Genomic DNA, 11,266 nt, shown 5'->3' with positions numbered 1-11,266 from the left:
GGGCCCTGCTCTGCCCCCCAGCAGCCTCGGGAACCCAATCACTTGTTTGCCTGCAAGGACGGGCTCTAATGGGAAAATGAGATTGCCTGGACAGCCCCACCACATCTCTTTCCCAGTGGCCCTGAGGAGAGGGCACAGACAGGCTTCACTCTTGTTCTGGGGCAGGGACCCCATTTGCTGCATAGGTGGAGCAGGGCTGAGATTTCCACCATGACAGACTCATGAGGCTGAACCCAATGCAGGACTTGGAGCAGGGGGAGAGGAAATCAGTCCTCTTTCCATTATCTGCCCCCGGCACATGTCCCCTGCCCCAAAGGGCCTCCAGAGGCACCAAAATAGATCTACAACTGCCCAAATACCCCCATTTCCAAGCAACTCCTAGCACCCTTACACCCTTCCCACTCCTCCCATGCCCTGAGAAAAACCCTGCATCTCCAGTCCCACGAAGCTCCAAACCGTCCCCTGCCAAGCCCCGATAGATCTGCCTTCTGCTGGGTACCAGATGTTACCTCCACCAACATGCAAGCACATACACAGCATCCTGCCGTGCATCTCTCCCAGAAACAAGAGCCCTATCACTCTGTGTGGTCTGGCACCCTGCCCTCTTCCCCATCATTTCTCGTAACTCTTGCTGTTCCCTGAACCGCCCAGAGAGGAACAGTCATTCTGGTCCTGGGTGAGACCCCAAACCCTCACCAATTTCACAAATAACTACTGAGACAAGCTCATCTAAGTCACACCCTCCTCACATCAAAATGTCTTGCTTGCTCTTTGCACCCATATCGTGTCCGCAAGAGACCACAAGGAGACTTGTGATAGGAAAAAAACTTTCTTTTATAAATGGAATTTTTTTCAACCCTTGTTCCTCAGGGTTTTATTTTTTTGCAAAGATAAAGTGTAATCCAAACAAACTCTGCGTGTATATATATGTGTGTGTGCATGCACGCATACATTTATACACTTAAACACAGCCCTGCAAACTTGGGCCACTCATAGCAGCCCATCCTGCTTTATGGCAGAGAAGACAACTCCAACAACAAACAGAAAAAATAACTGCACTGAGCCATGTCTGTCACTCTGGAGGGGACCCCACCAGCTCCGGATGGGAAGCTTTGGCTTGAGTGTTAACACATTGCTTTTATGGTATTTCTAGATACTGGCTGGATTAGACAGCGTCACGCTAGGACACATGACACAGCACTTGGGGAGGGCAGTCCAAAGGACTGAACAGTCTTTTAACAGATAGCAAGCAGTCTTCAACTTAGAAAAATCACAGTTCAGCTCCAAACTCAATTAGACTGATTGTATCTAGGGCAGAAGTGGAGACAAGAAAGTGAAGGAGATGTCTTTCTGAGAGAAGTGACCACAGTAACACAGCCCATCTGCCCAGAGCAATGGTTCTGCATATTAAGCACTAAGAAAGCAGCCCCCAAAGGAAAACATCTCTTCGTTCTGCCTGAAAGCTCCATACTATCTTTGAGGAAAGACACTAAGACAAACTGGTCAAGACAGCCTGGAGGCAGAGATCCAGGCTGGCAGGCTGGGTGACAGCCCACCTCTAGTCATAGGCATCATCATCGTCAAAGTAAGAGTCACAGTCAAGGTTATCTGACTCATCATCGAACAGAAAGTTGTCTTCATCAAGGTCATCATCATCATCATCATAGTCTTCCTGCCACTGCGGGTCATATTCCTCATCTTCATTTTGTTTTCCATCTTCGTCTGTGTTGGGGGACTCACAGAAGATGGTAGGTCTTGGCCTATTGAACAGGAGAGCATCAGAGCAAAGCCCTTCCCATTCCCAGGCTGCAAGCAGTAACCATGACCCAGCCCCACACCACTCTCACCCTCCACATCACCATCACCTCAGCAATCCCTGCCAAAGCCATGCTTCAGAGGCACAGCAGCCATGCAGGTACACCTAGGAGGTGATTCAATGGGCTTATCCAGGCATGCAGCACAGGGATGTGCCAGCAAGCCACCTACCGACTAGCCAACAAGCTGTGGTCAGCAGCTCTGGTGTCTCAACCTCCTTGGAAGAGACTGGAAACCCTGCCCTGAAACTGAATCTCTCTTGGCCCAGTCGTCATTCCTTCTTGCAACCTTCAGCACCTTGTTCAGCTCCTGTGTTGGTCATACTGGGACAGCAGGTGCCAGTTGTGTTCCTTGGTTTAAGCAGTGTGTCATGCAGGAATGGACTTTGTTTTAAATTCATCACCTTTCAATCACACTTAACACCTGCCAGCTCAGTACTTTAGCACATGGTCACAACAAACCATCCATTTCACCTCTCAATACACTATTTCACAGCTCTGTCACTTCTTCTCCACTGCCTTCCTAAAATAAGTGTCAGGCCCTTCTATCTCTCTCCATTTATGTTCTTCTTGCTGCTCTTATTCAGGCACCTCCTAGATCTTCAGTACACCTCTGAAGAAAGAGCGGGTCACTCTGCAGGAACCCAAGACAGTCCAGGCAGAGAAAAACCATAACTGGGTCTGCCAGCAATGGAGCTTTCTTGCCCATAGCCTCACATTAAGTGCAGGTTTCACTGGGCTCCCTACACAGCTACATTACTTACATTGTTATCTCAAACCACAACACAGGATGCAAGAAATTAGTATCTTATTAATTCTTTTGTATTTCAGTGAGCACAGGAGAAAACTCTGGTCACCTGCTTTTCTTCTGCACTCACCATCTTTCCTTGCCACCCCACTAAGAAAACTCACCCTACACAGGCAGGGGCTGAAGAAGGCACGTTGGAGAGTTTCACCTTATTCTGACCAGGATCTGCTGAAGTCTCAAGCCCAACACGGAAATCCTGCCAGTGTGGAAGAATAGGCAAAGGAAAGAGACAGTAAGTGATCTGAAGTGTACTTCGTGCTGCAAACCCCCTCCCTACATCCACACATACAGCACCTCAGTCTGTACCCTCAGCTAATGAAGCCCCTTTCTTGGTTTGCCAAGATCAAACTAGACCAGAGCAAGACAAGCCGCCAACAAGCACGTGGACCTCACCTGTGTGGAGTGCCAGAGAATTGCAAAGAGACGCTCCTTGATCCGGTGCACCAACTCCAAACCAGTATTGAAATGCTCTGCTTTCAGGAGCTGAAGAGAGGAAGTCAGGTCCTGGTACTGCAGCAGGGCTTCCTCTGCAATTCAAGACCAACAAAATCACACTCCTCCCCACACTCTTAAGCAGAAACCAAGTCCCTGAGCTCTGATTATCAAGCCAGTCACAGCTACTTAGGTCCCCGTCCTGGTTTAGGCTAGGAGAGAGTTAATTTTCCTCCTAGTAGCTGGCAGGGTGCTATGTTTTGGATTAGGATGAGAAGAGCGCTGATAACAGACTGATGTTTTAATTGTTGTAGAGCAGTGCTTACACCAAGCCAAGGACTTTTCAGCTTCTCGCTCTGTCCTGCCAGCGAGCAGGCTGGGGATGCAGCAGGAGCTGGGAGGGGACAGACCCAGGACAGCTGACCCAAACTGGCCAAAGGGGTATTCCATACCATCTGACGTCATGCTGAGCAATTAATATTGCAGCTGAATTGCTCCAGTGGACTTCCCAGAAATGACATTGAGAATACCGAAATAGGCTGGGAGATGTGAGAGGGATCTGGTGGGTGCTGGGGTGTATGCTATTGCTCTACTACAGATCTGCCATCCTTTGAACGACACGTCAGGGACTGCTAGTATTTACTTTGGAGAGACTGCTGGACTTACCCAGAAGGATCTGCAGAGCATTCGTGTGCAGCTCTAGGCTCTCAGTCTGCTGTTCAACAATATCTATGCTCTCAGTGTCCTGGTTATAATAGCTGTACACACAGGAGTAGGCCAGTACCTGGAACAGTACAGAATATGCTGTTAAGCATCCCCCTTCAGCTTCAGAGTGGGCAAGTAAAGAAGAAGAGAGTAGCACCAAACCCTTCAAGACTTTGGTAAGTATCAGTGGCTAAGAGAAGTCTGGCACATTTCTGGTCTGAGGTGACAGCCGAGTGAACCATTATGTCAAGTGAAAGCAGTGCCAGGACACCACTCGTAGAATTGGAAATGAATGTGCAATTATTTTGTACTTAGTTCCCAGTCGCAAACCATCACAAGAACACAGATTGCAGATGTATAACAAATGCAACTGAGCAGCAGGCAGGGTGTCAAAACAACCAGCACACGGAACCCAGACGTTGCCAGGCAGCCCAAGTTCAAATTGAGTTGCAGAGAACCGAGAGAAATGAACCCAAGGGAAAGCAGAAGTGGTGCTTTGTAGCACCAAGAGCCCTGGACAAAGTAATTTCAATGACTGACAAACTCCTATTACAGATGAATGACCCCCAAAGCCATCTAGGTACCCAGCAGGAACAAGACCACTGTTTCCATTTACATAAATAAGGCCAGAAAAGCCAGCAGCAGCAAGCAACAGTGATGTGTACCCTGGCAAACACAGGGATTGCCACACTGAGCAGACAGAACAGGGTCAGAAACCCTCATTCCACATGCCTCTCAAAATCAAGACTGCCTGCACAAACAAGGTATGTATTGTAAAGGCAATTCCCACCTCCTCCTTATGTTTCTGTGGAAAGAAAACATTGCAGACCTGTCCTACTACAGGTTTACTGCACACATCCAGGAGCTGTACTGTAAATCCTTCACAATGTGGCCAGCAGGGCATGCACTAAGTAACTCATTGCTCCCAAAGCACCTATGGCTCATGAAGTGAAGTTAAGAAAGGAAAATCATGAGCATCAAGAGCAACTTCCTAACTGCAGTACAGCACCAAGAGAGTTTTCCAAAGGTAAGTGCCACTACTGGGGCATTTCAAGCTGGAACAGACCAAACCAACTATAAGAAAACACTTGTGCTGATTCCATGGTGTAAATTTGACCAATGCTCCAATCCTTACGACCCAACTGTGAGGATCACAGCAGAGGGAGCCTAGCTCAGAGTAAGAATGCAGAAAGGCAAACATGAACTCCTCCCCTGTTCTGATGCTACTGCTCCCCTCAAGGTTTTCTGTCTCCCCCTTGTTGGAGTACAGCAAGCTCTTCCTAGTGGCATCTTATCACTTTAAGAAAGGCATAACACACCAACTGAATTAAGCCTAAATCTCAGTAAACCTGTTATCCAGTTTTACCTTCCGTGCCTGTTCCAGCACTTTGCAGGCATGAAGGACAAAGGTCAAAGTCCTAATTTTTGGCATCTCACTGATGGAAGAAACCCTGTTCCTCAGACTTGTGGCAAATTCCTGCAACAACCACAAGAGGGGAAAAAAAAAAGTCAGTTTCAAGCTCCACAAGATCAAAAAGCCATCACCTTCCACACAGGTAACTGCTGAGCATTCTAAAGCACAACCCCAGCATGCAGATGCAGGCAGCAGAAGAGCAATTACTGCACCCAGCCACATCTCGACTGTGACATAACTTCAACTTTTCACTGTAACTTAGCTCTAGGCAGAGCTCAGCCTGCAGATCTTTTTGCCATCGCTTCCAACTACTGTATCAGTCTGAGCAAGGGAACACCGCAAGTTAGGTGTTCAGTCTCCACAACAGACTTGGCAGAAGAAAGCAGCTGAGAAGTATCCCTCATGCCACATTAAGGGTGACATGACCAGGCAACCCTGCCTGGATCTGAAACCTGTTTCCCAGCTTCAGGTGAAATGCATTGAGACGTAACAAACTGTCCTGCTCATCAGAGCTAAGGCAACAGTGTCAGTATCTGGAAAAAAAAAATAAATAAAAGGAGGCCTTACCCTCGCACGATGATGAAAGGTGCATCTCTCATTGTAATCCTGAAAACGCTTCTCCTGCCAAGCTGCTTTACTCACCTGAAAGGAAAGACAGAAGCAACCTGCAACAACTTGTTTCGGGTGCCAGAATCACCTCGAAATGGCTACCACACACAGAGACTTTGACAATATTATCAAGATCACCGGCAAGTGCACGAAGTAAAGGCCACAGCAAAGGGCACAAGCAGAGATCTTATCCCTCTGAGAGGCCAGGTGCATCTGAACACAAGCATGAACCACTAGGATACAGCAAACCACTCACCATAGCAGAGCAGTTGTAATAATCCTTATGAGTTGGCCTCCAGGGCTTGAGGCAACGCCAGCAGAAGCCATGATTACACTTGGCACACGTCATACTGCATGGTAGGAGAAGAGCGATGAAAATTGTTCAGTCCTAACAGCTGCATGCAAACAGTTCATTCCAGTGCTTCCCTACACCACAGGGCTGGAGTGTGTAGCCTAGTCATTCCCATTCACTCAGTACTATGCACTTCCCTGCATGTATTTTTTAAAGCCCTGCTGGAAGACAATGATGCTTAAGAGTCGTCATGTCTCCAAAAATGAACCAGGGAAACCAGCAGCACAGTCTCACGGTACCACCCTACCAAGAACTGGAAGGGTGAACTAAGCACTCCACAATTCAGAGCAACATCTACATGAAACCTCACCTCTTCCTTCAGTAATGCAGCACTCCACAGTACAGAAAGGTGCTGTACAGCCTTAGGGCCACATGCAACACACGGGAACAAATCACAGCTGGGCACCAAGGGCTGTGCCAGTGCAAGAAAGGAGCAAATGGCAACTTCAAAGCCCTGGTTTTGAAGCTGGAGGACGTAAAAAGCTGCCACAGATCCAAGCCAATTCAAAACAGGCAGTTAAAACAAACTGCTTAGAGTTGCACAATTAGGTGAGCATCACAAAATTATTTAAAAAAAAAAAATTTTTTTTAATGGTGCTGAGATATCCATCCCCCTGGCTGTATCTCTGTATGTCTACAGTGGATTCTGAGAGCAGACAAGTGGTTGCTAAAAAGGTACTGCAAAATTAGTTTGTTTCTATTATACAGCTACCGATGGATTTAACTCTGAGTGCTAGGAAGTACTTTGCTTCTCCTAGAAATTAAATACAATCATTCATTCCTCTAAAACTATAAAACAGACCTGCTATGATGCTTGCTCTTCAGCCAAAAGAAAGCACAATGGAGCTAACTATGTCTGTGCCCCTTCCTGTCCCAAGTACCCAACAAGAACGGATACTCACTGCAGACACCCCTCATTTTTCTCTATCTGAGCCTGGCAGCTTGGACAATGCTTCGAAATGAGTTTAGCCAGGTGCTTGCTTTGTGCTTCACTTGTCATTCCCTCGTAGTACCCATCGTCATCCACCCACTGAGACATGTGGCTGCAGCTAGCAGGATAATGGGCCTGAAAGACAGTCAACCACACAAAAGCAGAATGGCGTGTGCCAACACCAAGGCGGTACTGCCTGTGACTCAGCTCAGCCCTCACCTCTGGGAAGTTGCAGTTGAAACAGGATATCCAGGAGCACTTGGAACAGGCTGCCTCATAACCAAGCCCATCTTTAAGGAGGATCTGATCACAGCCCTGAGGATTGGTGCACCACGTCAGGTTGGAGCAACATTCAACATAGCCTCTGAGGAGGGCTTTTTCATACTGTAATGAGAAGACAGAGAGGAGATTTAAGGCAGAGAATCTGTTTGGTAAGACCTTACAACTGGGGTCTGGTACCTCTGGGCTCTACATCCAATGCTCATGATAAAAAACAGCACTGAGCTAGTTTTGCTCTTCCATTCCCTTTGTGTCTTTTCCCCACCCCTTATCTTATATCTGAAGGCTGTTTCATAAAAGCGCAGAACACCTGAGATTGGAAAGCACTTCTGGAGATAAAAACTATATTTTTGTGGCCTTTTGTGCACTTGGTCCCATCATCCAGGTCATCAATAAGACATGAAACAATATTGGCCCTCAGTATCAGCCTCTGGGTTACACCAATAGTGACTGGTTTCCAGCTGAGCTTTCTGACACTGATAATAACCCCTTGAGCTCAGCAGTTTAGCCAGTTTTCAATCTCACTGTCCATTTATCCAGCTCATACTTCATTAGTTCTTCTGTGAGGACGTTGTGGATGACAATGTAGAAAACCTCACCTGTTGCTCTCCCCTCATCCACCAAGTCTGTCGTGTCACCACAGAAGGCTATGAGGAGTTTTTTTCAATTTTTTCTAAATTCCTCAGTAGCGTTTTGCTTAGTTACTGGACGTGCAAAGAGTAAGGAGACTTGCTTTGTCCAAAGCCTTTAGACAGACATTACTACAGAGGACAAGGCAAACTGGTCAGCAATACGAGATCGCTCAGATGGGGACCCCAGGAACGCAGCTATACTGCACAAAGTAACTGTGTTCTGCACTCAGTTACTCTTGTGTAAGGACTGTGCAAACATGTACAAAGCTGGTGAAATTCAAAAGCAACTTTGCCATTTTCACGGCCCTCCTATGGAGATTTCTGCATACGTGGGAAAACTGCCCTAAAGCCACCGTGCACAGAAAGGACAATATAGGTCATAACAAACATCACAGAGAAAATGTGCAAGCCCTGAAGCACTGAAGAGCACTTGCTCTTATTCATATTTCTTTCATTTATTCTCTCTTGTCCGTTCTCTCTCTCAGTCAACCTAAACTACAGAGTGTTTAGTGCTGACTGGCAGCAAGGATGTCAGCCTGTGTCATGTGTGGTGGAGGCAGTCTCAACAAAGCCACATTACTCTTCTAAAAGAATCAATATCAGTGTCTGTTGTCATCCTGTTGACAGGAGATATGATCGTTTCTGCCCAGAAAACAGCATCCAGAGAGACAAATGAGTCTTTTGCTTTGGCAGACAGGACCAAATCACAGCTTTTACAGATGCAGAATTTCACACCTGACCTGCAGTTAGTTCTGCCCTATTTTCTTGGTGAGATGAAAGAGAGAGAGGTGCAACTGCTGCAGCAGATCTAAGGTTCCTGTTAGAACCTTAAGAGAAAGGGTTGCTCTCAGGCAGCCTAAAAGGAAAGGGAACAAGTGTCCAACAAAGGTCTGGAAGAAAAGTGAGCAGGTACAATCAAGAAGTTACTAAGCACCACAGTGACACCAACCAAGAGATCATAGAGGAACCTTTGCACATGCTGAAGTTCATCCAGGTGTGAGCCTAAGGCATGATTCCCAGCAAGGAATCCCTGGGACCAGAATGGGAGATGACATCTGAAGAACAGATTCTCAAGGAACTTGAGGGAAACACGTTTGAGAGAAAACCTCTTTCAGAAACATAACTGTCCGGGTTTATGTTTTGTAGAACAGCATGAAAGGCTGAAACTTGAATACTCTTGTATTAGCAAGAGTGCAGGCAGCAGGCACGGGAAGGGATTTCTCACAGCTATTGGCATTGGTGACACAACTAGAATACAAGACCATTTGGGCTTCCAAGTACAAGGCAGACATTAACAGACTAGAGAAAACATAGTCCATACGATGCACTTAAGGTAGGCCATCAAGACAGTCAGAGGCTAGAGCACAGAACATACTAAGGGAGGCTGAGAGAGCTGGTTTCTTCAGCCTGGAGAGAAGGCAGCAGAGGGCCCACTTACCACTGCCTAGAGCCACTAATAGAAGATGCAGAGAAGACTGAGCCTGGAGCAGTATGTTTTAACATTCAGTGTTAGAACTTCACACAAGAAGCTGGCTGTTTTGAGCACAGGGTTGGACCAGATTATTACAACCCAAATTATTTCTATGACTTTGTACATGTGACTCTGTGTTGAGGCACTCAAACTCCAGTCATCCCACTTCTTGAGCAGAAAAGGAGACAGATAACATTTCAGTGAGAGCATCAGATCAACTTGTTAAAATTGGCTGCAATTTCATGTTGAACTGCATTTTTTTTTTGATAAAATAGTCATAGCAACAAGGTATTAAATCCTGCTCTGAGACAAGTGGGACCACAGGATTTGCAAAGCCAGTAAGAATTAAGTGCCCATATACATGTACTAATTCCCCAAACACTTCTTACAGAAAAGAAGATATAAAGGATACATTGAAGGAAATGGTTTCCTGTAGCCTTGCCCGTTTTTGTTGCCAGCTTGCAGACTTGAAGGAAAATAAAAAGAGAACAGTCTTTATGACTGCTGTTCATTTCTCCTATGAACTGTTCACACAGGATGCTAATACCAGTCACGCAACAGCCACAGCCACAGCCCTGCCACTAGGTGGGAAGGGGATTCAGCTCTAAGTGCTAGCTAAAAATTGGAAGAACGGGGGGAAAAAAATAACACCTGCCTCAGAACAAGCAGCTCCTGCTGCCTCCGCTGACCGATGACTGTGTAACTAGTCTTAACTATGGGAAGGGGAAAAGCAGCAGCAAGATTATCTGCTAGTGCTGACCAAAACGGGAACATGGCTTAGACACCAGTATCCACCTTTTCTACTTCACCTTGGCTATAATCTCCTTGGATGAAACAATGGAATAGATGAATGCTCCGGTAGGCTGTGCACGGCACTCAGAAATGGGACAGGTGCAGCTGAGGACCATGTTCTGTTCAATGCGAGTTGTGAGATATTCATTCCAGCAGGGCTGCGTAAGCAGAAGAGATGAGAGTAAATGAGCTATACCAGTCAGGTCACATGAAGAAATCCCAGCCTCAGGAGCCCACCCCACCCAGCAGATGGGGCACAGAACCATCTCTAACTATGCAAAAGCACAAGACTGGAAACAGACTAATCAGGAGCCGAACTATCACAGCAAGCAAAGAAATTAAGATAACAGAATGTATGAGCTCTGTAAAATCACCTGATAGCAGCTTCAGAGAAAGAACAGCTGCTTCAACTAGGCAGCAGCAATCCCCTGCCAAGTTACAGGAGCCAAAGACCCAGGACCTTCACCTTGCAGCAGTAATGCATGCAGCAGAGGGATGGTGGCTTCTCAGTGGGACACAACTGGTTCACCACAGAACCGTGGCAGTGGGTTCCCGGGCTTGGAGGACGCTGGGCATCTTCCACTTCAAGCCCCGAGGCCGATGAGCAGTGATCGACCGGTCCTCCACGTAACAGTGGATCAGGAAATCCACATTCCACCCTACAGTGCATGAGGAGGTGCCGAGCAACGTCCTCTGGGATGCTCGAGGTATCCTTGACCCGCGTGTACCGTCGAGTTTCATGGAGCAGCTTTGGCCTCCTCCAGACTAAGTGTGTGCCCCATTGGCACCTGCAGCAGCTGCCTAGGAGAAACTCCCTCCGATCTGTCTGTGCCGGTAATTCGGACCTGACATGGAGAAACGTGTCACATTTGCACAGGGGGAGATGCACAACCCTCCGACCCCTGGTGACATGCAACCATACCGATACAGGCAGTCCTTCCTGTCCTCATCCGGATATGGTGGCTGGTAGCTGCCTCTGGGAAAAACCATCTGTGCTCTGGCCCCCAAGGGGTGTTCTGGGCTCAGC

The 11,266-nt window shown here is 47.2% G+C and overlaps 2 protein-coding genes across 2 annotated transcripts in view; both read right to left on the bottom strand.

The window, feature by feature from the left end:
* Positions 1-817: 817 nt before the first annotated feature.
* LOC118251127 (cullin-9-like) lies at positions 818-11,078 on the bottom strand. Its single transcript, XM_035552949.2, has 11 exons — positions 10,706-11,078; positions 10,257-10,397; positions 7,285-7,449; positions 7,037-7,200; positions 6,039-6,132; positions 5,741-5,815; positions 5,126-5,236; positions 3,721-3,838; positions 3,016-3,149; positions 2,727-2,818; positions 818-1,760 (listed from the first exon to the last, which is right to left on the bottom strand). Exons 1-11 carry the CDS (start codon positions 10,907-10,909, stop codon positions 1,559-1,561), a joined length of 1,500 nt encoding a protein of 499 aa, XP_035408842.1. The 5' UTR covers positions 10,910-11,078; the 3' UTR covers positions 818-1,558.
* Positions 10,977-11,266, bottom strand: part of LOC118261688 (serum response factor-like) — a 5,914-nt gene continuing 5,624 nt past the window's right edge. The window contains exon 4 of the mRNA XM_050709833.1: positions 10,977-11,084. Coding sequence (XP_050565790.1) covers positions 10,977-11,084 — 108 coding nt within the window. The remainder of the gene's footprint in view (positions 11,085-11,266) is intronic.

Source organism: Cygnus atratus, chromosome 3, assembly GCF_013377495.2.
Source record: "Cygnus atratus isolate AKBS03 ecotype Queensland, Australia chromosome 3, CAtr_DNAZoo_HiC_assembly, whole genome shotgun sequence".
Classification (NCBI taxonomy): domain Eukaryota; kingdom Metazoa; phylum Chordata; class Aves; order Anseriformes; family Anatidae; genus Cygnus; species Cygnus atratus.
This window is presented reverse-complemented; position numbering and strand designations above follow the sequence as displayed.